The sequence below is a fragment of the Trichosurus vulpecula genome, chromosome 4, assembly GCF_011100635.1.
Source record: "Trichosurus vulpecula isolate mTriVul1 chromosome 4, mTriVul1.pri, whole genome shotgun sequence".
Lineage (NCBI taxonomy): Eukaryota > Metazoa > Chordata > Mammalia > Diprotodontia > Phalangeridae > Trichosurus > Trichosurus vulpecula.
Genome location: NC_050576.1, coordinates 80,689,403 through 80,713,500, shown reverse-complemented (window position 1 = coordinate 80,713,500; position 24,098 = coordinate 80,689,403). Strand labels below are relative to the sequence as shown.

Here is a 24,098-nt window from a genome sequence, read left to right as displayed (position 1 = left end):
CTGAATCTGAAACTGAACGCATGAGATGACCCTGGAATAGAATGCAGAGAGAGAAGACAGACCAGGACAGAGAGTCCAGAGGATGTCTACAAGATCATTTAAAATTCCCTGGTAAATACAATCGGAGTTAGTTCTCTTCAACAGCTTCTGATTAGTAATACCAAACAAACATGTGAAAGAGAGACATATGGTTGTCAAAGTTGTCAAAATCACTATTATGACAGATACCTTTGTGCAGGGATCAAATGGTCTGGTACACCTAGTGATACTGCCTAGCTGTGAATCCTAAAACATAAGAATTTTTGAGTAATCCAAAAAGGAGGCAGCCAAAGGCCAATGGAAATATGTATGGTGGGTACAAGTAACCTGGAATAATACAGTATAAACATGATCAGGAAAGGGAGTCAGTCATGTAGCAAGAATGAGTAATAACAAACACATCAAGTGCTGCGTTGGTACCCACAATACATAAAAAAATCATCTAGAGGAAAGTCTCTGAGTAGATCCATTCTGGAGGATCTATGGGAGATTAAAAATAGATTAAAATTAAAAATAAAAACTGAATAAATTAAATAAAAATCAAAACACAGATTAAAAATGTATAAGCTGAGAAGTACGTAGCTTGTGATCTGCAATAACGGCAGATATCTATTTTCATGAGATTACAGATGCAAGGAAGCGTAGACTTTTGTTAAATTCAAAATACTTTACTACTAAACCTTTAATTACACATTGATCAATGCTTATCGGTCCTATGGCATGGCATCACAAAGTAGAGCTTTCTATATGAGTACAGGTCAAATGACTTGGTGTAAAAAAGCTATAATTGTGGGTGGGGAGCCAAGATGACGGCTGGAAAGCAGGGACTGGCTTAAGATCTCCCCCAAATCCCTCCAAACACCTGTTAAAAATGGCTCTGAACAAATTCTAGAGCTGCGGAATCCACGAATTAGAGAGGAAGAAGGTCTTCAGCCCAGGGCAGCCTGGATGGTCGCTGGGAAGGGTCTATCGCACAGTGCTGGGAGCAGAGCACAGCCCAGTGTGGGCCACGCAAAAAACGGAAGACAATGTGAAATATCTCATTGGAAAAAACCACTGACCTGGAGAATAGATCCAAGAGAGATAATTTAAAAATTATTAGACTACCTGAAAGCCATGGTCAAAAGAAGAGCCTAGACATCATCTTTCAAGAAAATGTCAAAGAAAACTGCCCTGATATTCTAGAGCCAGAGGGTAAAACAGCAATTGAAAGAATCCACAGATCGCCTCCTGAAAAAGATCCCAAAAAGAAAACTCCTAGGAATATTGTCACCAAATTCCAAAGCTCCCAGATCAAGGAGAAAATACTGCAAGCAGCCAGAAAAAAACAATTTGAGTATTGTGGAAACATAATCAGGATAACAAAAGATCCAGCAGCTTCTAGATTAAGGACTGAAGGGCTGGGAATATGATATTCCAGAGGTCAAAGGAGCTAGGATTAAAACCAAGAATCACACCTAACCAGCAAAACTGAGCATAATGCTCCAGGGCAAAATATGGATTTTCAATAAAATAGAGGACTTTCAAGCTTTCTCAGTGAAAAGACCAGAGCTGAATAAAAAATCTGACTTTCAAACACAAGAATCAAGAGAAGTATGAAAAAGAAAACAAGAAAGAGAAATCATAAGGGACTTACTAAACTCCAACTGTTTTGTTTACATTCCTACATGGAAAGATGATGTGTGTAATTCATGAGACCTTTCTCAGGGAATCTTGCTCTCATCAGATTTGGCATGAGGAGAGAATAACATACACACTCAATTGAGTATCTTACCCCACAGGAAAGTAAGGGGAAGGAGATAAAAAAGGGGGGATGATAGAAGGGAGGGCAGATGGGGGAGGAGGTAATCAAAAGTAAACACTTTTGAAAAGGGACAGGATCAAGGGAGAAAATTCAATAAAGAGGGATAGGTTAGGAAGGAGCAAAATATAGTTAGTCTTTCACAACATGAGTATTGTGGAAATGTTTTACATGATACATGTGTGGTCTATGTTGAATTGTTTGCCTTCTTAGGGAGGGTGGGTGGGGAGGGAAGAGGGGAGAGAATTTGTAAAAGTTTTAAAAGCAGATGCTCCAAAAAAAAAGTTGTTTTTGCATGCAATTGGGAAATAAGATATACAGGCAATGGGGCACAGAAATCTATCCTACCCTACAAGAAAACAAGGGGAAAGAGAATGGGGAGAGTGGGGTGACAGAAGGGAGGGCTGACTGGGAAATGGGGCAATAAGAATATATGCCATCTTGGAGTGGAGAGAGGGTAGAAATGGGGAGAAAATTTGTAATTCAAAATCTTGTGGAAATCAAGGTTGAAAACTAAAATATTAAATAATAAAATAATTGTTAAGAAAAAAGCTATAATTAATATTAATCCCTAAAGATTTTCTTTTTTTGAAAGAGATTGGATTTTAAAAGTATGGCCAATGTTTGGGGCAACTTATGTATAGCATTGTATGGTACTCCTATAAATGTTACATTTTAAATGTTATATATTCTTGGTCAAAACAAAGTAATTAACTTCGAGAAAATATTTTCAAAGTCTAATACAATAATATCCATGTCTCTCATACCCACCCCTAAGTCCTTTTAAGATTACTTTTTTGAACTATTCCCAAAAGGCTATAAAACTGTGCATACCTTTTGTTTTAGCAATACCACTACTAGGTATATATCCCAAAGAAATAAAAAAAAAAAGGGGGGGGGGAGAACATACTTGTACAAAAATATTTATAGCAGTTCTTTTTGTGGTGGCTAAGAATTGGAAACTGAGGGAATATCTAGCAATAGGGAAACTGAGGGAATATCTAGGGAATAGCTGAACAAGCTGTAGCACATGACTGTAATGCAATATTACTGTGCTATTGACAAGCAAAATCATTTCACAAAAACCTAGAAAGACTTACATGAACTGATACAAAGTGAAGTGAGCAGAACCAGAAGAACACTGCACACAGTAACAGCAACAGCAATACTGTACAATGAACAATTATAACTGACTTAGCTATTCTCAAAGGTACAATGATCCAAAAGAATCCCAAAGGACTCGTGATGAAAAATGCTATCCAACTCCAGGGAAAGAACTAACGTCATCTGAATACAGACCAAAGCATGCTATTTTTCACTTTCTTTTTTTTGAGTTTTCTTGCACAAAATGACTAATATGGAAATGTTTTACATATCTGCATATGTATAACCTATATCAATTGCTTACCATCTCAGGGAGGAACAGAATGTGGAACTCAAAACTTAAAAAAAAAAAATGTTAAAAATTGTTTTTACACGTACCTAGGGAAAAATAGAATTTCTTTGAAAAGATTACTTTTTTGTTTTTTTTAAAGCAAGTTAATCAGAAATTATGCTTTCTTCTGCCAAAAGATAATTCTTATCTTTACAGTAAAAAAAGTATTTTTTTCAGAAAAGGTGACTTCAAAATTTCTAGAAAAATATAACATGAAAGATACAGATTTTTCAATCACAGTAAAGTCAGTATCATTTCACTGAAGTAATTTTTCTTGATTACAATATTCTTAAACTCTGATCACAAATTTTCAGTTAATTATAGTTGAAATAATCACCTCTAGCCAGAGGTCTCCAAAAGCAATTTTCATTTCTGTTTCTAATATAGAAGACAAAGCTGTCCCAAGATACTTTTCAAGCTCAGAAATAATATTTTCAAGTAGAATGGCTATTCCAGATGATATGGTATTGCCATTGCAGCTTTTCTCCAAAGGTTTTGTACCTGGAAAATAAAGTTAGAGGGCATTAAGAGCACATACTATACAGTTAGTAATAAACAAGTTGACATAATTTTTAAAATACTAAAAACATAATACATCTCTTTTTCTAATAGCCTATTGTATATAGCTCCCAGAAAACATCAGAAATACTCTGAGCATAAGATATAGAAATAATAAGTGCAATTAAAATGTCAATGTTACAAACAGGTTTCACTTTTTAATTTTTTTTTCCAAAAAATATAATCAAATGAAGTTATTCTACTCTACGGAGTGTTCCTAAAGTCTGGACACATAGGCAAGTGATAGCAATGTGGAGTTAATACATCAAGTTCACATGAATCTTGAGAAGTGCATCAACCTTTGCATCACAAATGATGGAAATCATATTGAAGATGTTGTTAATATTCCAATTAAATAAAATGTTGTTGAAAATCTCATTCATCTCATTTCTTGAAAATATGTATTTTTGCCTATGTGTCCAGAATTTAGGAACACCCTGTAGATATCTAAGATCTCTGCATTATCTAGTCCAGTACTTCTTAAAGTGTGGGTCATGACTCCAAATGGGTCTAGATTCTAGACTACTATCACTGCTATCCTAAAGATGGTAAAAGCTATCTAACCTTTTAGTAAAAGTATCAGAACTAATATATATATGCTTTGGATTATTATGAAACTTCTAAGATGTTTAGTTAATCAATCTTAAGCCATGAGAAATTTATTCTTTATCATCTTAGCCCACAGCAATAACTTGTCTAAAAAGATCCACAAATCTGTTACTTGACATCATCCTATTTCCCCTCCATTCCTCTCATTCATTCATTTAAAATAATTTTCTTCATCTTAACCTGATACCATTTGACATATTTTTTAAAACCTTAAATGTAATTGCTCTTTGGTCAAAACATTTGAAGTTTGCCTATGATAATCCTATAGACATAATAAATCAAGAAAATTTGTACCTCTAACTTCATTAAACTGAAAATTTTCACACTCAAGGGCAAAAGATCAGAATACACACACATACACGTCCACAAATAACATTTAATATGTGTGATTATATTAAAGATTGGGGGCTGGCCTGCCATGTACATAATGATATTACCCATGGTCTGGTTTGATGTTAAATTCCACCATGTGTTTTGATAGAGGTGGAAAAATAAGGAAAATTAGAAAAATAGGGAAATCATTATTTTTACTATTATTAGTAAACAGTAATAGCTAGTGTTTATATATTGCTTGAACGTTTACAAAGCATTGTAAATGAGTTACCTGATTTGATCTTTACAACAACACTATCAAGTAGGTGACATTATTATTCCCATTTTATGTACTTGTAGCAAGACTAGATCTCAGGTCTTCCTGACTCCAAGTCCAGCATTCCATTCACTAGACTACCTCATGAATACTAGATAAAGCAACAGCATCCACCTTCCCTGTTTCTACATTATCTATTTAGCATGAAAAGTAGTACTATTATAAGAATCCTGCAAAAACATCCAATCTGAGTGAGTACAATATTCAGAGCAAATTGTTAAAATTAAAAGTAGCCTAATTTAGAACCTCCATAGAATTTAAACTATTTTTAAACTGTATGTTCAATCATATGTTGTCTCAGAGGGTTATGGAAAGTAATTTTATACCTCAATTGAACTTGCCAAAGTAGCTAACGTGCCTTTAAAAACAACCACCCAGTTTAGGCTTATTTTTTAAATTCAAAATTTCTTCTTATGTTATGAACTTAACATATCTCAACCTACATGAGCATCTCATTATACTAAGAAACAGAAAGAGGATTCTATATGAACTTCTATTGTGCTCAGTTTGACAATGAATATCAATTACACATTTGTGTAATTTGTAATTTGATTTGAAGGCTATCAATGATTACTGTACATGGATTGTTATATACTGCTTATTGAAATATAAACATAAGAACACTAACCTGCTTTGATATGCTGATTAGAAATGTGTGGCTGACTGTCCACAGTTACTGATTTGGGACTGAGAGTCAGTAATTCTGCACTTAATTCCGCTTTACTGAGTGATTTTATGCCACTTATTATGCTTTTATTGCGTAAATTTCTATCATCCCTGTGGGAAAAATTGTATTTTTCCTTGTTATGGTATAATAAAGTACTACAAATAGAACATAACATAGCATAAAATAACACAACAAAAGAGAACTCAGAAACTAGTATTAAAGTTTTTTTAAGACAAAAGAGAAATTTTTTTAAAGACCTAACAGGAACAACAGAATCTTGAAAACATGCAAGATCACAAAAGTTATTTATATATGCAAATATAAAAAGTAAAAACAGAAAATGAAAATATTTGAAAAAAAGAAAAGGAAGAAAGAATACCATAATGAGAACTGTATAGGTAGAATAGTAGTCATTTTTAACACCCTAACCAGAATTGCTAATGTCAGGAAATACCAGCAAGTACAGTAAATATAGTAAGAGTTTTTAAAAGCCACAACATTTAAAAATAAGCCACGTATAAATTCAGTGGCTAAACTAGGAATAGGAAAACCAGGTTTGCCCTTCTTTCATAGAGTTAAGTCTCCAAATTACACCAAACTGCCTCCCAAGGTTTCATCTAACATTCCAAACCAATAGCAGCTTTTCAAATGGATTAAACTGAAAACAGAATGACTTTAAATTTTAAAAGGTTTTTGAAAATAAATACATTAATATTATTTACATCATTACTGTATTTTTCCACATTCTTCCTTTTTCCCCTTGAAATTTTTACTTATTAAAATGGTAACTGGGCATAAGGGTGAGAATTAAATAAATATCTAAAAATTTTAGATTTTAGGTTACTATTTTCATTAATGGAATTTTAAATGGCTTAATAAATGATACTGACTACCTATTTCAGATTTTAGCATGTACCAAAAACAACTGTAGAATAACAAAATTTGACTAGGCTTAAAATTAATAATGAATATATCTTACAGAAATCAATTATTAATGTTACTTCATTTTCAAAATGAAAACATCAGTTTCCTCCAAGATAAGCAAAATGGTAATACTTCGCACTGAAAAAGCCCGCTGCATATGAGAATCTCAAAAGCTATTCAATTTCTATGCCTTTCTGATAAAGAAGTACAATCTCTTAATATTTAAATATCCAATTTGGGAATGAAACTCTGACTAAAATTCATAACTTAAAACTGCTTCTCTGGCTCCCAAAACCATACTTTAGGTTAACCTTTCTTCTTCAACATGCACAAAGAAATGCCCATGGCAGTTCCTTAGACACTGTAGGCATTCAATAAATGTTTGTTGATAAGAAAAAGACAGTTAAGAAATAAAATAATATCCTACAGATGATTTCATTTAAAGAAAAAAACTGTATAGAAGAAATAGTTTTAGACCTGGAGGGAGGTGGTGTGAATACCAAAGCAAGTCATTAACCTTTCTGAATCTCATTTTCTTTACCTTCATGGAGATGATAAAACATGAACCATGAAACCCATAGGGTTGTTTTAATAATTTTGTGATATTTAAAGGGTTATATAAATGTAAATTTAAGTTATTAATTGGAAATGGTTCCACCTATCTAAACTTGTTTTCTTCTTGTTTACCAAAGATTCATTCGTGAAAACAGGAGCAAAATTAAACCAACTAAAACATAATTACAAGGTATTCAACAAGAGAATTACTGCCCCAAGATCAAATAATCTTAGTAGAATTTGCTTATTATAGAATAGCTTTCAATTTATGTTTCCAAAGTTTGATTGTAAAATAAGTGCAGCTGAACACATTTTCCCTTTAAAATGTCATAAATGGTAGTTAAGGTTGCAAGACAATTCACAAGTATAAAAATACAGGGACTTTTCTTGGTTCTGAGCTAGCTCCAATCATCCCCATTTTTCTTCCTTTTATCAAATCCCAGGAATTAGCCATATATTTTCCTTTGTCAACACCTATTGCTTTCTTTCTGGTTTATTTCATTTCTCCTAAGACCACCAATGTACACGATAATAATTGTTATTATTAGAAATTTCTCAAAGACCAACTCAACATGCATAAGGAGGGTAGATAAAGGAAAGGGAGAGCAACACAAAGCAAATGCCAGAAAAGGTGCTAGGTTTTGGGAATACTTGTGAGTGGGGTAGTATCCCAGCCAATGTGATGAAACTTTTACCATAAATCTAAGCTTACCCAAAACCATAGCGATGATCAGAATGACAATAAGAGCAAAATGAATAATCGTCCCTTGTGTTCTAGAAATACAAGAAGGTAAAACAGAACACTGGAACAAATGAAAACACACATGTCTTCATTATATGCCAATACTGTATCATAACAAAACTGAAAACAGTTTTTTAAGAGGCACCATCAGACCAAGCCAAATAACTATGTAACCTTTAGTCAATCAGTTTTTAAAAAATAATTTTGTTCCTAAGCCTAGATTACAAAAAAATAAGAATGAATTGAGGAACTACAAAAGGGAAAGTTAAAGACCAGACTCACTAAAAATCTTCACTGCAGAACAACTCTGGAAATTATATCTAGTAGCAAATAGACGGCAGAAGGTAGAACCAAAATCTCAAATTACTTTGAAGAAGAGATGGGCACATTTAGACTAGAATTCCACAAAGGACTTTTTGAGGTTGAGGGCATGAACTAATTAGCAGACCAATAATACCAAAATAGAGTAATTCAAAAAGGATGGCATCTCCTAGAATCATCACAAATCCATGCTTTTACAGCATTTGACAGAGTATACCAAACAGAACTACTAACCAATGGCAGCTAGCAGTCATGGCAAAGAACCACAGAAGAAAAAGTAGGACTATTAAACAACATTGCTACAGACAGTTGTACAGACAGCATACAGTAAACAATAACACAGAAGTGACTTGAAAGAGCTACTGAAGGGGGGCAGAGCCAAGATGGTGGCTGGCAAGCAGGGACTTGCTTAAGCTCCCCCCAGGTAACTCCAAACACCTATAAAAAATGGCTCTAAACAAATTCTAGAGCTGGAGAACTCACTGAGGGAATCAGGGCTCCAGCCCAGGACAGCCTGGATGGTTGCTGGGAAGGGTCTATTGCATGGAGCAGAGCCCAGCGTGGGCCGCGCCAGAACCAACCAGACCAGGAGCCAGGCAGAACAGGCGTAGCACCCTGAATCAGTGAGCAGTGGCAATTACCAGACTTCTCAACCCACAAACGCCAAAGACAACAGAGAAGATTAGCGGGAAAAGCTTCTGGGACAAGAGTGAAAGGAGTTCACTGTCGACCACTGCCCCAGGGATGGCGGAGGTGGTGCAGCTCTGAGGCTGCTTCCAGAGCTACAGCTGCAGTTGCTTCCTGCCCCAGGCCCACCTGGTGGGAGGAATTAAGTGGCAGATCAGAGCAGGAGTGCAAAGCCTGCTTTGCCCTGCCTAGATCTGGGCCACAATCCTGGTTGGTGGTTCTTGGAGGAGAAGGAGTGCTGTTGCGGCAGAGCTTGCTGGGAAAAGTAGCTCTGAAAAAAGCAGCGTAGCCCCTCAAGCTTGGGACAAAGTATTCTCTACTCTACATGCAGTAGACCCCACAAAAAATTCAAGGGTCAAGCAGTTGGCTGGAAACATGAACAGGCAGCGAAAACAAACTCAGATTCAGACTCAGACTTTGGAATCTTTCTTTGGTGACAAAGAAGACCAAAATATACAGTCAGAAGAAGTCAACAAAGTCAAAGAGCCTACATCAAAAGCCTCCAAGAAAAACATGAACTGGGCTTAGGCCATGGAAGAGCTCAAAAAGGCTTTGGAAAAGCAAGTAAGAGAAGTAGAGGAAAACCTGGGAAGAGAAATGAGAGTGATGCAAGAAAACCACTTGCTAAAGGAGACCCAAAAAAATACTGCAGAAAATAACACCTTAAAAAATAGACTAACTCAAATGGCAAAAGAGCTCCAAAAAGCAAATTAGGAGAAGAATGCCTTGAAAGGCAGAATTAGCCAAATGGAAAAGGAAACAAAGCAAAACAAAACATAAAGAATGGAAAAAATAGAAGAGAAAGTGAAACAGAAAAACAACTAATCTGGAGAACAGATCAAGAAGAGAAAAGATAAGAATAATCGGACTACCTGAAAGCTATGATCAAAAAAAAGAATCTTGACACAATAATACCAGAAATAAAGAAAATTGTCTTGAAGCATTAGAATAAGAAGGGAAAACAGAAATAGAGAAAAATCCACTGATCACCACCTGAGAGAGATCTTGTGTGGAAAACCCACAGTTATATTATAGTCAAATCCCAAAACCCGCAGCTGAAGGATAAAATATTACAAGCAACAAGAAGAAAACAATTTAAATATGGTGGTGCCACAATTAGAATCACCTAGCAGCAGTGACAGTAATAAGACCACAGGTCTTGTAACACTATATATATATATGGAGAGAGAGAGAGAGAGAGAGGGAGAGAGAGAGAGAGAGAGAGAGAGAGAGAGAGAGAGAGAGAGAGAGAGAAGAGCAAAAAAACTGGAGGTCCAGCCGAGAATATCATACCCAGCAAAGTTAAGCATAATCCTGAATTTTTAAAAATGGACACATAATATCCTGGCAGACGTTCAGGACGTCATTAAAAAAAAATGTGTACCAAAAAAAAGTCCAAAAAGGTATACAATTTAGACACTATAAGCAAATTAGGGAAGTAAAGAATAGTTTACCTGTCAGATTCATGGAGGAATTTATGACCAAACGTGATAGAGAACATTATGAAATACAGAATGGATAATTTTGATTACATTAAATTGAAAAGTTTTTGCACAAACAAAGCCAATGCAACCAAGATTAGGAGGTAAGCAGAAAACTGGGAAAGAATTTTTACAACCAGTGTCTCTGATAAAGGCCTCATTTCTCAAATATATAGAGAACTGAATCAAATTTATAAGAATACAAGTCATACTCTAATTGATAAATGGTCAAAGGATATGAACAGGCAATTTTCAGAGGAAGAAATTAAAGCTATCTATAGTCATATGAAAAAATGTTCTAAATCACTATTGATCAGAGAAATGCAAATCAAAACAACTCTTAGGTACCACATCACACCTATCAGATTGGCTAACATGACAAAACAGGGAAATTATAAATATTGGAGAAGATGTAGGAAAATTGGAACACCTATTTATTATTGGTGGACTTGTGATCTGATCCAACCATTCTGGAGAGCAATTTCAAATTATGCCCAAAGGGCAATAAAAATGTGCATACTCTTTGATCTAGCAATACCACTGCTAGGGCTGTATCCCTAAGAGATCATAAAAAAGGGAAAGGACCCACATGTTCAAAAATATTTACTCTTTTTGTGATAGCAAAGAATTGGAAATTGAGGGGATCCCCATCAATTGGGGAATGGCTGAACAAGTTGTGGCATATGAATGTAATGGAATACTATTATGCTATAAGAAATGATGAGCAGCTGAACTTCAGAAAAACCTGGAAAGGTTTACATAATCTGATGCTGAATGAAATGAGCAGAACCAGGAGAACATTTGTACACAGTGACAGCAACATTTTGTACTGACCAACTTTAATACTTAGCTCTTCTCAGTAATACAATGATGCAAGACAATTCCAAAGGGCTCATGATGGAAAATGCTGTTGATATCCAGAGAAAGAAATATACAGTCTGAATGCAGATGGAAGCATACTATTTTCCTCTCCTTTTTGTTTTGTTTTTTCTTTCTCATGGCTCCTCCCATTCATTCTAATTCTTCTATACAACATAACTAATGTGAAAATATGTATATGTAGAGCCTATGTCGGATTACATGCCATCTTGAGAAGGGGGGAGGGGAGTGAGGTGGAAAAAATTTAAAACCTATGTAAGTGAATGTTGAAAACTAAAATAAATAAATTTGTTTAAAAAAAAACTTGAACTTAACAGAAGATTTGACATACAAGAGCCAGGAGAAACATAAGATACATACCAAAGACTAATTACAAGGGACTCACTAATGACAGACTATTTACCTCTCATTTATGTAAAATGTAAAACGTATGTCTAAGATTATTATTAATAGTTGAGTAGTTTGTGAGAAAGATTGGGGCAGACTGGAGTATGATATGACTTTAAAAAGTAAAATCGTTTAGGAACAGACAAAAAGAGTGATTGTCTTATACAAATGAGGTGCAAGAGAAAGAACCAACACAGAGGAATTAGGTAGGAGAGGAGATCTGTTAGTTCTGGAAACCTATTTTCGTCGGGAAAGGGTTCAGGAGGGAACAATACATATATAAATCTAGAAGAGTATAAAAGTCTTCTAAATTCAGAAAGAAATAAAAAGTTAAAGGAATAGGGAGGGGGAAGGATAAGGGCACAATCTCTAGAGGGGAGGGTGAGGGAATAGGTTAAAGGGGGGTAGAGAAGGGTGTTTAGATTTATAGTAATGAGAGGATAAGGGAGGGATCCTGGTGGGGGGGGGGTTAGGTTACATAATAGGAGGGCAAGGTAGCAGGCAGAAGCAGTCAAGAGAGATGGGAAATCAGAGATATGCACAAACATAAAAACAAAGATCAGGAGCAGAATTTGTTAGGGAAAATATATGTCTATGTATGTAAGTATGTACATGTGTATATGTATATATATATCTGTATGTGTATACATATAGATGTGTACGTATGTATCTATAACTATACCCTGGCTTAATTGTAATCTTCAGGGTGGGAGGGTTAGGGTTAAGGGTTAGGGTGGGGAAAGGAGGTGGAAGGGGGGGAAAAGAGAACCAAGTAAAAAGTGCACAGTCCAAAGATCAAAAAAAAATTTACAAAGAATCAAAGATGGACAGCTCTCAACACAACATGCAGTATTTATTATATAGGCTTTCTTGAAATGGAAATTTAGTAGTATATATTTTGAATCCTCTTTTATGTTCTGCTGTGCACATGACATGCTTTTCTTTCTTTTCTTATTTTGTATTTAAGTTTTAATATTTAAGTTTATAATGTTTCTTTTTCTTTTCTCTATTGCATATTTAAGTTTTAGTATTTAAATCTAAAGTAAAAGAACAAAAAGGATATACCCACTGGAGGTTGGGGGAAATTAACAAGTCATGATGATCATGATTTCTGAAAGAAATAGACCAAGTTGAACATCAGACTGTCTTCCAAAGACTATTAGAGGGTGAGCTGGATAAGGGGAAGAGTATAGATCTGGAAATGAAGAAATTATCTTTCTTTCTCTCATTCTTTCACTTCATTCAATTACTGCAGTTTTATACTGAAAAGGGTGAATTGTTCAGGGAACTCACGTGCACAATATGACAACAGCACAAGGAAATAAATTCTGATACTGAAGGCAGCATTTCAGGACTCGGTCATCATTGTTTTCATCACTCAATCCATCTGCCAATTGAGCAAAAGCAAAAATCAATTAATATACTAAAAATCCTAACAGTACAGATGAAAAGTCTTTAAATGAAAGGAAGAGGAAAGGAAGGAATAAAATGCACTGGGGTTTCTGTACATAGTCTAGTTAACACGTACCTCAGGACATATGTGATCGGATCAACACAGAAAACACAAAACGGCAGGTCTGGAAGAGATCTTAGAGACCATCTCAATCGACTCCTTATTACGGATGAGGAAAATAAATTCCAGTGAGGTGAACTGACCTGCCCTCTGTCCCACGGCTGTTAAGCTAAAATAGAATCTATGTTCCCTGATTTCCAAACTATATTTTCCCACTATACTGTGCACATTTCACAGTTCCCACAATCATTAATGTTTCGGGATTCACAAAGCTTCACTGACTCATAAACAATGAGAAAACCCTCATGAAATAAAGATTGGCTTCAAGTGTAATTTGGTGAAATTTGGCACAAGATTGGTTTCAAGTGTAATTTGGTGAAAAATAACACTGGACCTTAAGCAAATCAATAAACAGCTCAAGGATTTAATTCCTTATTCGCAAAAAGGGAGGGAGGGGGCAAACTGGTCAACAGGCAGAAGTTCGAAAGGGGTTGATTTCAATTCAAGAGGATGAAAAACTTTTCAACAATTAGAGCTGCCCCCAAAATGGAACAGACTGCCTCAGGGAAGAATAAGTCTCATCACTAGATGTCTTCAATAAGAGGCTGGATTAACTTATTTTCAAGGAGAGGCACAGGTTAGGCTGAACAGCTTTTGTGATTCCTTTCAACCCCAACATTTAAGGATCCTGTAACAATTGCTCTTGCCTTGGTCCCAATAAATAATTTTACTTTAAATCTGCCAATTCCCCAAATGAGGTTTTTCTAATGAGAAGCTCAACTTACCAGCAAGAAAAACAAAATATTATCTTATTCTATAATTTAAAGGAGCTAAAACTATTTTTGGAGCAAAAGTTCTTAACATTTTATTGCCTAGTGAAGTTCTCTGGCTGACTGATGAAACTTATGCACTACTTCTTAGAACAATATTTTTAAACAAGTGATGGAAATCCTAGATTTCAACTAAAGCTGAGTGAAAATAAAGATAACTTCCTAAAATCTATCCATGCACATTTGTGGCTCTGTTGACCCCAAGCCAAAGCAGATGTTAGAGAAGATGACTGACCATCATTATCACTGTCAACAAAAGGCATTATATGCTGAGTTCTATATGAATTAAGTTAGATGTGAACACTAAAGGAATCTTCAAGACATAACATTCACAGGAACATATAAAACTATATATGAGGCACAGAAAACTATGAAAAACAACTATTACAAATAAGAAATTTCAGCAACTTACAATGGCTACTAAATACTTTACTTATACATCAAAAAATCTATTATTTCATCAGTGTCAGTATTCCCTCCATCCATACAGATTATAACCCCTTGCTAACATGCTTTGAAGAGTTGCTCTAGCCAACAAAAATTCATTCTTTAAAGGTCATCCTTCTACTGAAAAAATCTCCAAGTGGTCCTTGAATGACAGTTACAAAATTTGTTGCCAGAGACATATCTTGCTAAAGTTTATGCTCTCCTAGCATGGACTTTGAGAACCCAGCATGACCTCCACACTGTAATGAGTTACCAGACTATTACTTCAATGGAAGAAAATCAAAAAAGTTACCATAAAAAACAGCAGTCAAATGGAAGTGAAATATAGGTCTGAAAAAAAGACATCCTCACACCCATCAAGTGGGGAATGGCTGAACAAATTGTGATATATGAATGTAATGGAATACCATTGTGCTAAAAGAAATGATGAGCAGGTGGGCTTCAGAAAAACCTGAAAAGATTTATATGAACTGATGCTGAGTGAAGTGAGCAGAACCAAGAGAACACTGTACACAGGAACAGCCACATTGTGCAATCACTAACTTCGACAGACTTAGGTCTTCTCAGCAATGCCAGCATCTAAAACAACTCCCAAAGACTCATGATGGAAAATGCTATCCACATCCAGAGAAAGAACTATGGAGGCTGAATCATAGCATAGTATTTGCTCTCTTTTTTTTGTTTTCTTTTTCTTTGTCACAGTTCCTCTCATTCTTCCTAATTCAATATGTCTAACAGGAATGTATATGTAAAGCCTACATCAGATTGCATGCTATCTTGGGGAGACGGGAGAGAAGGGAAGTGGAGAAAATTTAAAACTCAAAAGCTTATGGAAGTAAATGTTGAAAACTAAAAATAAATAAATTAATAATAAAAAAAGACATTCCCAAATTAGAAGCAATAAAGAAAAACTTTTTGAAGCCTTTACTAGGACTCCTAAGTCTACATATCAAAATAGCATAGATATAAGAGCCAAGAGTACTAAACTAGTGAAATTAAAAATCATTTTAAAAAAATATCAGGGGCATATGCAGATAAGAGAAGGAGTACTGGTCTTAGAGTCAGTAACCTGAGTCAGCTAGGCAACACTCACTACCTAGAGGACAATTATTTAACCTCCCTGTGCCACAGTTTTCTCATCCATAAAATGGAGATGATAATTGTGTACTAGCTATTTCACAGAGACTGTCTGAAGAAGAGAGCTTTGTAAATCTTAAAGGACTGTATCAATACACATCCAGAATGTTAAGAAAAAGTAGACTTCTAAGCAACTAATCCATTATACCTCAGGCATTTCTAAGATATTGCTATTTATGGTTCTCAATTATGAACTATATAGATAACTTCTTTAAACAGGTCCAATTTAATAGCATTTTAGGTTCATTCTACAGTGGTTCTCTTTAGAGAACTCACATAAGTTTTCCCCAAAATGAACAGTAATAACCTTCTTCCTGACCCTAAGACTTAAGGACCAAATATCTCTAATTAAACTCTTTTCTATGTTAAAGTAAGGACATATGGTAAAATTATACTGCAATAGACTCATAAACTATCACATCTTGATGAATATTTTTCAAAAAGATCCATTAATTGAGCCATGAAAAAAAAAATTCTTTTAGAGAATCAAACAAAACACCAGAAAAATACGTATTTTAATTTGGTGTGGACATCAGTATTTATGGGTGTTCTATGTGCCTTTTACAACTTACCTAAAAATTCTAATTTATATAAGAAATTAAAGGAGAAAAAAATGTGGAAAATTTATACAACACTTCATTATTACACACTCAAACAAATACCTACCAATAACTACATACAGTCAAAACCTGTTATGAATGAATGAATGAATGAATGAAAAAACATTTGTTAAGAACTTCCTATGTACTAAGCACCATACTAAGCACTGGGGGTGCAAAAAGAAAAACTGAGACAGTTTCTGCTCTCAACAAGTTCACAATCTGAGAGAAACACATAAAAGAAAGACAATAAAGAAAATACAGAATAGCCTTGTCACCCAACACCAGTATTATGTAGCAATTTTAAAAAGAAATGCAAAATGACAGCTATAAAGCACAAAAATTCTTACTGAATCTCTATTTCACTTTTTGTAGTAATGACACAGACTGAGAAATAAAAATTAAAATTAAAAATTTAATTTTTGTTGAACTTTGTTGTGAAAGAATCATTTCTTACATCAATTTTAAAGGAAAATTAAGTTTTTGAACCATTCCTCTTTATCCCAAGGACATTTTTAGACTGGATAGAATATACGGCACCCACACCCCATTCAATTTTCCATGTGGTACTTACAAAGTTTTTGAGAAGCAAGTTGAATAGATTGACCCCACAGCTTTCCATCTTGACTTCTGAGACTGTCATTGATAAAATGGACTGCAGCTATAGCTTTGTGCTGTGCATGCTGTAGTAATTTCCCTGCTTTCATACGATCTAGTTCTTGCACAACCACCCAGGGAATTATCAATACAAGTCTATCGAAGCCTGGAAAATTCAAGTCTCTTATTAAATCAAGAAATATATAAGTTGACATCTGTACTAGGCATTTTATAAAGAAATGTAAGACATCTTCCTTACCATCAAGCTTATAATTTAGTTGAGGTTAACTATCTACACAGCAAATGTAAATGTCAAATAGGTTTAAAAAGAGTATAGGAGAGTGAACTATACACAAAGGGCTATAAAACTGCACACCCTTTGATCCAGCAATACCACTAGTAAGTCCGTATCCCAAAGAGATCAAAAAAAAAAAAGAAAAAAAAAAACCACATGTAGAAAAATATCTCTAGCAGGTAGCTCTTTTTATGTTGGCAAAAAACTGGTAATTGAGAGGATGCCCATCAATTGAGAAACGGATGAACAAGTTGTGGTATCTGATCACAATGGGATACTATTGTACTATAAGAAATGAGAAGGATGGTTTTGGAAAACCTGAAGTCTTATACAAACTAATGCATAGTGAAGTGAGACAAACCAGGAGAACACTGTACACAGTAACAGCAATACTGTAATCCTGATCAATTGGGGAAGACTTAGCAACTGTGATCAATACAACAATCCAAGACAATTCTAAAGTACTCACAAGGAAAAATGCTATCTAACTCCGGAGAGCAAACTGATGAATTCAGAGTGCAGATCTAAGCATAAGTTTGAGTTTATTTTTTTTGTTTGTTGTTGTTTTTTGTGATATGGTTAATATAAAATATGTTTTGTATGACTTCACACATATATATGATATACTGCTTGCCTTCTCACTGGACAGGGGAGGGGCTTGATGGAGAAAGAGAATTTGGAATTAAAAATTTTCAAAAATGAATGTTAGAAATATCTTTTTTTTACAAAAAGGAAATAGAGTGAGATTTTATGTGGCTAAGTCAACTTTTGAAGATCCTCTCTTAATGGAATAGTAAGTTTAGGATTTACTAGCTAGAATTAGTTCAGCAAGCATCAGAAAGCACTTTATCCTTCTTTGGGAAGCCTACAAGTTCATAATTGAAGGGAAGTAGTGTGACACAAAGAAATATTCAGAATAAGATTTCAGATGACCTCAGTTTGAGTCTTGACTCTAATGCTTCTTAGTTGAATAATCAGAAGGAAATCCCTGTTAAGCCTTTCTGGGCTCCAGTTTCCTTGTTTTGTAAAAAAGGAATAATACTTGTACCCCCTACCTCAAAGGGATTGTTGAGTAAGGTGCTTTGTAAACCCTGAAGCACAACACAAAATATGAATTTTGATCCTGTGATCTCTAGTGATATGTCAGATATGCTCTAGTAAGAATCAGAAAATATCTTTATGAATACCTGGGACATCCATTGTCTTCAAAATTCCAAGAAACTTGAGATGATTCATAAGAATATTTGTGTCAATTACAATTAAAAGTTTTGTATCTGAAGCAGTATTCTCTGAATGGAAGAAAAAGGCACACAATATTTTAAGATTATATTATTCTTGAGGTTTTATATAATGTATAAGATTCTACTTGCTAAATTTAACCAAAAACATGTAATTTTCCAGAAATACATCTTCCATCTTAACAAGACATTGATTTCATTGAAATCAATGCCCAATTACTCACCATTTGCTTTAATAATACTCATATCTAAAATAATAATAATAATAATACTCATGGAAAATCTCAAACCCAAGACTGAAAAGTATCCCTACTCTTCACCTGTACCTCTGATTCTATTCCCTCCGAACCTGTTCATGACCCGTTCTACCAATCACTCCCACTTCTCTCATGCATATCAAGCTCTTCTTCACCACTGGCTCTTTCCCATATGCTTAAGAAACTTTCTCAATTCCTCCCAGTATGAAAAAAAAAGGCCTTCCCTTGACCTTTCTGAATTATCCAGCTGTCATTCCTCTCCTCCTGCCTCCCCATCACTGCCAAACTTCTGGGGGAAAAAAGTCCATACTCAATACCTCCACATCTTCACCATCCCTTCTCTTCAGTCCCTTTGCTATAAGACCTCTGTGACTCAAGGTCAGGGTCTGATTTTCATTTTTCTTTCTATAACCCTAAGCCAGTGCCTTGAAGATACAAGGTGCTTAATAAATGCTTTTGAACTGAATTAGTTTGCATCTCACACGCTGCTAGACTGCTCTCTCCAAAGACATCAGTGACATCCTAAAAGGCAAATCCCAGCAGCCATTTCCTAGTCCATATTCTCTTGGCATTCTCCTTTGCTGACCCTTCTTTATTAGGTACTCTTATCCTTCATTGGCATTAGACTACTACTGTCTCCTGGTCCTCCTCCTACTTCATAAATATTCTTTTTCAGTTTCTCTCACAGTTTGCTCATTCTCTTTTATACTCTTTAATAAATGCTCTTTAAGGTCTTGTCTTTAGCCCTCTTATTACCTTTATCTTCTTTCCCCCTTGGCAACCTCATTCACTTCCATGACATCGTCTGCCATTTTTAAAAGAAAGTTCTTAAATACAAATCTCAAAGCCAGATTCTTATCTGAGATGCAAATATATAACAAAGCTTCAACTGCCTAGAGGACATCTCCATCTTGATTTCTCACAGGCACCTCAAGCTCAAAAGTCCAAAACCAAGTTTATCAATTTTCACCCAAATCCTGCTACTCCTTACAATTCTACTGTCTTGTTAGGAGCTTCTGCATTCACTCAGTCTCCCAGTTCCAAAACTTCAGTGGCCTTCTATTCTTTCCTATACCATAACTCTCATATGTGGTCCTATACTGTCACTTAAAGTTCCACATCTCTTACTACTGCTGCCTCATTATTCTCACAGCAATGACCCTAACATATGCCTTCTTTACCACCTGCACAGACTACTGCAATAGTCTCCAAACAAGTCTTCCTATCTCCAAATTTTGCACCCACTAGTTAGGTCACTGCCTTATACAAAGATCTGGTCAAGTCATTCCTCAGCTAACAATCTTCACTAGCTCCCTATTCCCTACTGCATAAAATTCAAATTCCTTTGCCTATACTCAAGGACCTCAACAATTTGGCACCAACCTATCTTTCCAGCTTCATCTCACATTATACCCCTAAATGGACTCCTCACTCCAGTCAAACTACATAGTCTCTCAATAACTACAGCCAATCCCTCAAACAAATCCAACTCTTTCTTGCTTCCATGTCTTTGCTCATGCTATCCCCTTCTCCTGGAATGTTTCTGCTCCCCCTATTCACCAACTGAACAGTCATCCTTTAAAGCCCAACACAAATTCCATGTTCTCTGTGAAACTTTCCCAATGTGTCCTGTTGATAACAGCTCTATGCCTCTGCCTTCAACTGCCCTGTAACTCTGTAGTGAACTGAACACATACTATTTACATATTAGAGTTAGCTATTTATCTTATTTGTCTTCTATACTATAAAGTCTATGAGAGCAACAAACACGCTTTCTTATTTAAAATTTCGTCTCTCCTCACAACTATCACAGTGTTTTACCTACCGTAGATACTTATGTTTGTTGAATTAAATGGACTTCCTTGTCACTTATCATGCTTTTAAGCCAACTTATTCTATCATCAGTTTCTGTATATATCAATAAAAAGCTAATACTAAAATCAGGTTATAACTAAACATAATCAATAAGGTAAATAATATAACATATACATTCCAAAGTCAACAAATGATTTGGGAATTATTTATACCACTATTCTTTCCCATTACCAAGGATAAACAAGACCTGACTGAATAACCAGGATAAATTCAAGGTGACACTTCCTCCACACATTACAATTTACATTACATCCAGTCAATCCCTTAACAGAGAAAAAAATCTTCATTAGTATACAATTACAGTTGAGAAGAAAAAACTGAAAACTTTGATAACTATCCCTTACCCAAATTAAGTAGAAGTACAATTAAAGATATGTATATTACAATAAAAATCTTGCATCAGAAAGCAAAAACTATACTTAACTACCTTGTAGCTTGAAGAATATAACAAATTATGACATGGCAGAATATTGGGAATACGTTACATTCTGTCACTGGAGACTATTAAATGCACAATTTCTTTCAAACATTTTGGACTCAGTATTTCCTCCTGATCTTAACACAGACAAAATAGTGAGTTAATGTGCTGAAATGCTAAAAGACCAGGTGAAACCATCAACATTAATATAGAGGACATACCAACAAAAGGATGCACATCATCTTCAGTCAAGTCAATTTCCATACTTGTCAGCTCTCCAGAAGCTGGCACCACAGGTAAATCCATACTTTTCCCCACACGAGCAGCATGAAGCTCTTCTACTATCTGCATCTATCACAGAATCACAGAATTTCATAGTTGGAAGGGACCTCAGAGGCCATTTAATCCAACCTGTACCTGAAAAAGGGATCCCCTCTATAACAGATATGTGGTCATCCAGCCTTTGCTTAAAGACCTCAAGTGAAGGGGAACCCACTACATTAAAAACAGCCCATTCCACTTATGAACAATTTTAATTATTAAGATTTACTTCCTTACATCAAGTCCAAAATAGCCCTTTGCAACTTGCACCCACTGCTCCTAGTTCTGCCCTCTGGCATTGAGCAGAACATGGCTTGACCTCTCTGCCTCTCCCAGGTGACAGACAGCCTTTCAAATATTTCAAGAGAGTTCTCATATCTCTGTCCCCCTCCACCCTACCAGCCAGTCTTCTCTTCCCAGGTGAAACATCTCATCCCTTCAACTGATCCTCATACAGCATGAATTTGAAGGCCTTCATTATGCTGGCTGCCCTCCTCTGAACACTCTATAAGCTTATCCATGTCCTTCCTAGAACAGAACACAATACTCCCAATGTGGTCAGGCAAGGGCTATAGACAACAGGATTATTATCACTTTATTTTTCCTGGCATCCAGGCCTCTTTCACAGCAGCCCAAGATCACATTAGCTTTCTTGGCTACCAAATCATCATACCAACTCACATTATTTTAGTAGTCCACTAAAACTTTCAAATCATTTGCAGACTAACTGCTGTCTAGCCATGCCTCCTCAATCTTGCATTCGTGAAGGTTATTTTTTTGATGAATTGTAGGAAGATTCACATTTAAATGTATTCTGAGTTAACAACTTCCAAGTTAATAAAACCATCTATATTCAAGACAGAAGGTCTGTGTATAGGAAGTACAGGAAGAAAAAAAGTTCAAAACCTTAATATCCTAATATATTTAAAAGTAGTTGGTTGATGTTCTTCCTCAGAGTACTAAAAAAAAGTTTAAGAACCACTCCGGATTACAAACTGGATCTTCAGACCTGACCAATTTGAGGAAATTAATTTCCTAATGGAAATTAAACTAATTAATTAAACTAAATGGAAACTAAACAAAGAAGCTAAAAGGTACAATAAGTTTAAATCAGAAAAAAATGCTTCTCATACTATAAGGAGGGCCACAAAAATAATAAGCAATTTGATGAAGTTTGAAACTTTTTAAGAGAAAAATAAAAAATATCCCATGTACCTAATTATTAGATTAAGAAAAAGACTCCATTAAGTAAATATAATAATTAAATCATATTTCAGGACTAAACTGAGGACAATTAAAGGAGAAATATATGGGGCTTTCCCTCTTCCTATATTCTACAACTGTGACAGACACGCACATAATTTCAAAGAGCAACATCCCCATTTTGTTGTCTTTTAAGATAACATAGCTAAAAACTTCTAATGTCATGCTTATTTTTGCAACTACAAGTACAAATGGAAATATCTTTCAGTATTTATGTTACAGTAAAAGCTTAAGACACAGGTAATCTATTAAAATAATAAAGGCAAAAGATCAGATGATGAAGGAACGTTTTAAAACATTTTTTCTAAATAAAGGTTTTTGAAGGAATCCATGCGACAAAATTACATAGGTTCATAAAGCACATGTATATTTAGAGCTAGAGCTAGAAGGGTCCTTAGAGACCATTTAGTCTAACCTCACCATTTTACAGATGATGAAACTGAGGCCCAGAGAGGTAAAATGACTTGTCTAGGGTCAATTAAGTAGTAAATGACAAAAGCAGAATCTGGACCCATGTCCTCTGATTGCAAATCCAGAGGTCCTTTTACTACATAATGCTGACTCTCAATGATTATATATTACATAATTATATACAACCATTATAATGTAGCAACAACAGAATCATATTTATCTTAAAATTATATTAACATCATTTTTAGTACTAATGAACCAAGAACTCAATTCAGCAACTATATTTAATACATTTGAAGTAAATAAGTAGAACACTAACCTCTTGATCTGTATCCTGAACACAATCACTTGAATTAGAAGAATGTGTTGCTTCAAAACTCTAAAATAAAAATTAATTCTATTAGTTAATGATAAAGATATGCCAGATTCTAAGACTACATCATTTTTCCAGCCATTTTTCCAATGGCTTTATTGTAGGTGTGTCCTCCTATAATCTGTACTGGGCCTTCTCTTCTCTTTCTGCACACTCTCCAATGGAGATAGGATTCAATCATCTCTACACAGATGACTCCCTAATCTATGGGCCCAACCTTTATATCTCTCCAGAATTTCAGCCCCACATTATCAACTGCCTGCTGGAGATCCCAACCTGGATATCCTACAGGAATCTCAAATCCAACAAATACAAAACAGAACTTATTACATTTTCCCCAAAACCAATCCTTCTTCCAAAGTTCACTATTTCGGCTTAAGATACCAATATCCTTATAATCACCCAGGTTCACAACCAAGTAGCCATCCTTCACCCTCTCTTCCTGAATATTCTCTCCTCTCTGGTTTTCATGACACAATGTTGTGTTTTCCTCCATTCCATACTTCTTATCTATATCATGCTCATAATTGCAGGTGTTCCCCAAGATTCTGTCCTAGACCATCTTCTCTTTTCCCTCTACACTGTTTCTCTTGCTGATGTCTTCAACTCCTAGGAGTTCAATTATCACTTCTATGCAGATGACATTTCAAACATATGTCCAAAACCAATGTCAAACTTTCCTCCAAACTATCCGCCCTTTAAAACTTCCCTTATTCTGTTGAAAGTACCATCTTTCAGATTCCCAGGTTCATAATTTTGGCAATGACCTTAGCTTCTCACTTTCTGTCAT

General features: G+C 35.2%; 1 protein-coding gene across 4 annotated transcripts in view; it reads right to left on the bottom strand.

Moving 5' to 3' along the window:
* SWT1 (SWT1 RNA endoribonuclease homolog) overlaps positions 1-24,098 on the bottom strand; it is a 142,315-nt gene that overhangs the window by 97,620 nt on the left and 20,597 nt on the right. For all 4 annotated transcript variants that reach the window (XM_036754557.1, XM_036754558.1, XM_036754559.1 and 1 more), the window contains 7 exons: positions 23,255-23,314; positions 21,162-21,291; positions 18,340-18,441; positions 16,835-17,023; positions 13,028-13,121; positions 5,720-5,868; positions 3,613-3,776 (listed from right to left, as the gene is read on the bottom strand). In XM_036754557.1, the coding sequence (XP_036610452.1) occupies positions 3,613-3,776; positions 5,720-5,868; positions 13,028-13,121; positions 16,835-17,023; positions 18,340-18,441; positions 21,162-21,291; positions 23,255-23,314 (888 nt within the window). The remainder of the gene's footprint in view (positions 1-3,612; positions 3,777-5,719; positions 5,869-13,027; positions 13,122-16,834; positions 17,024-18,339; positions 18,442-21,161; positions 21,292-23,254; positions 23,315-24,098) is intronic.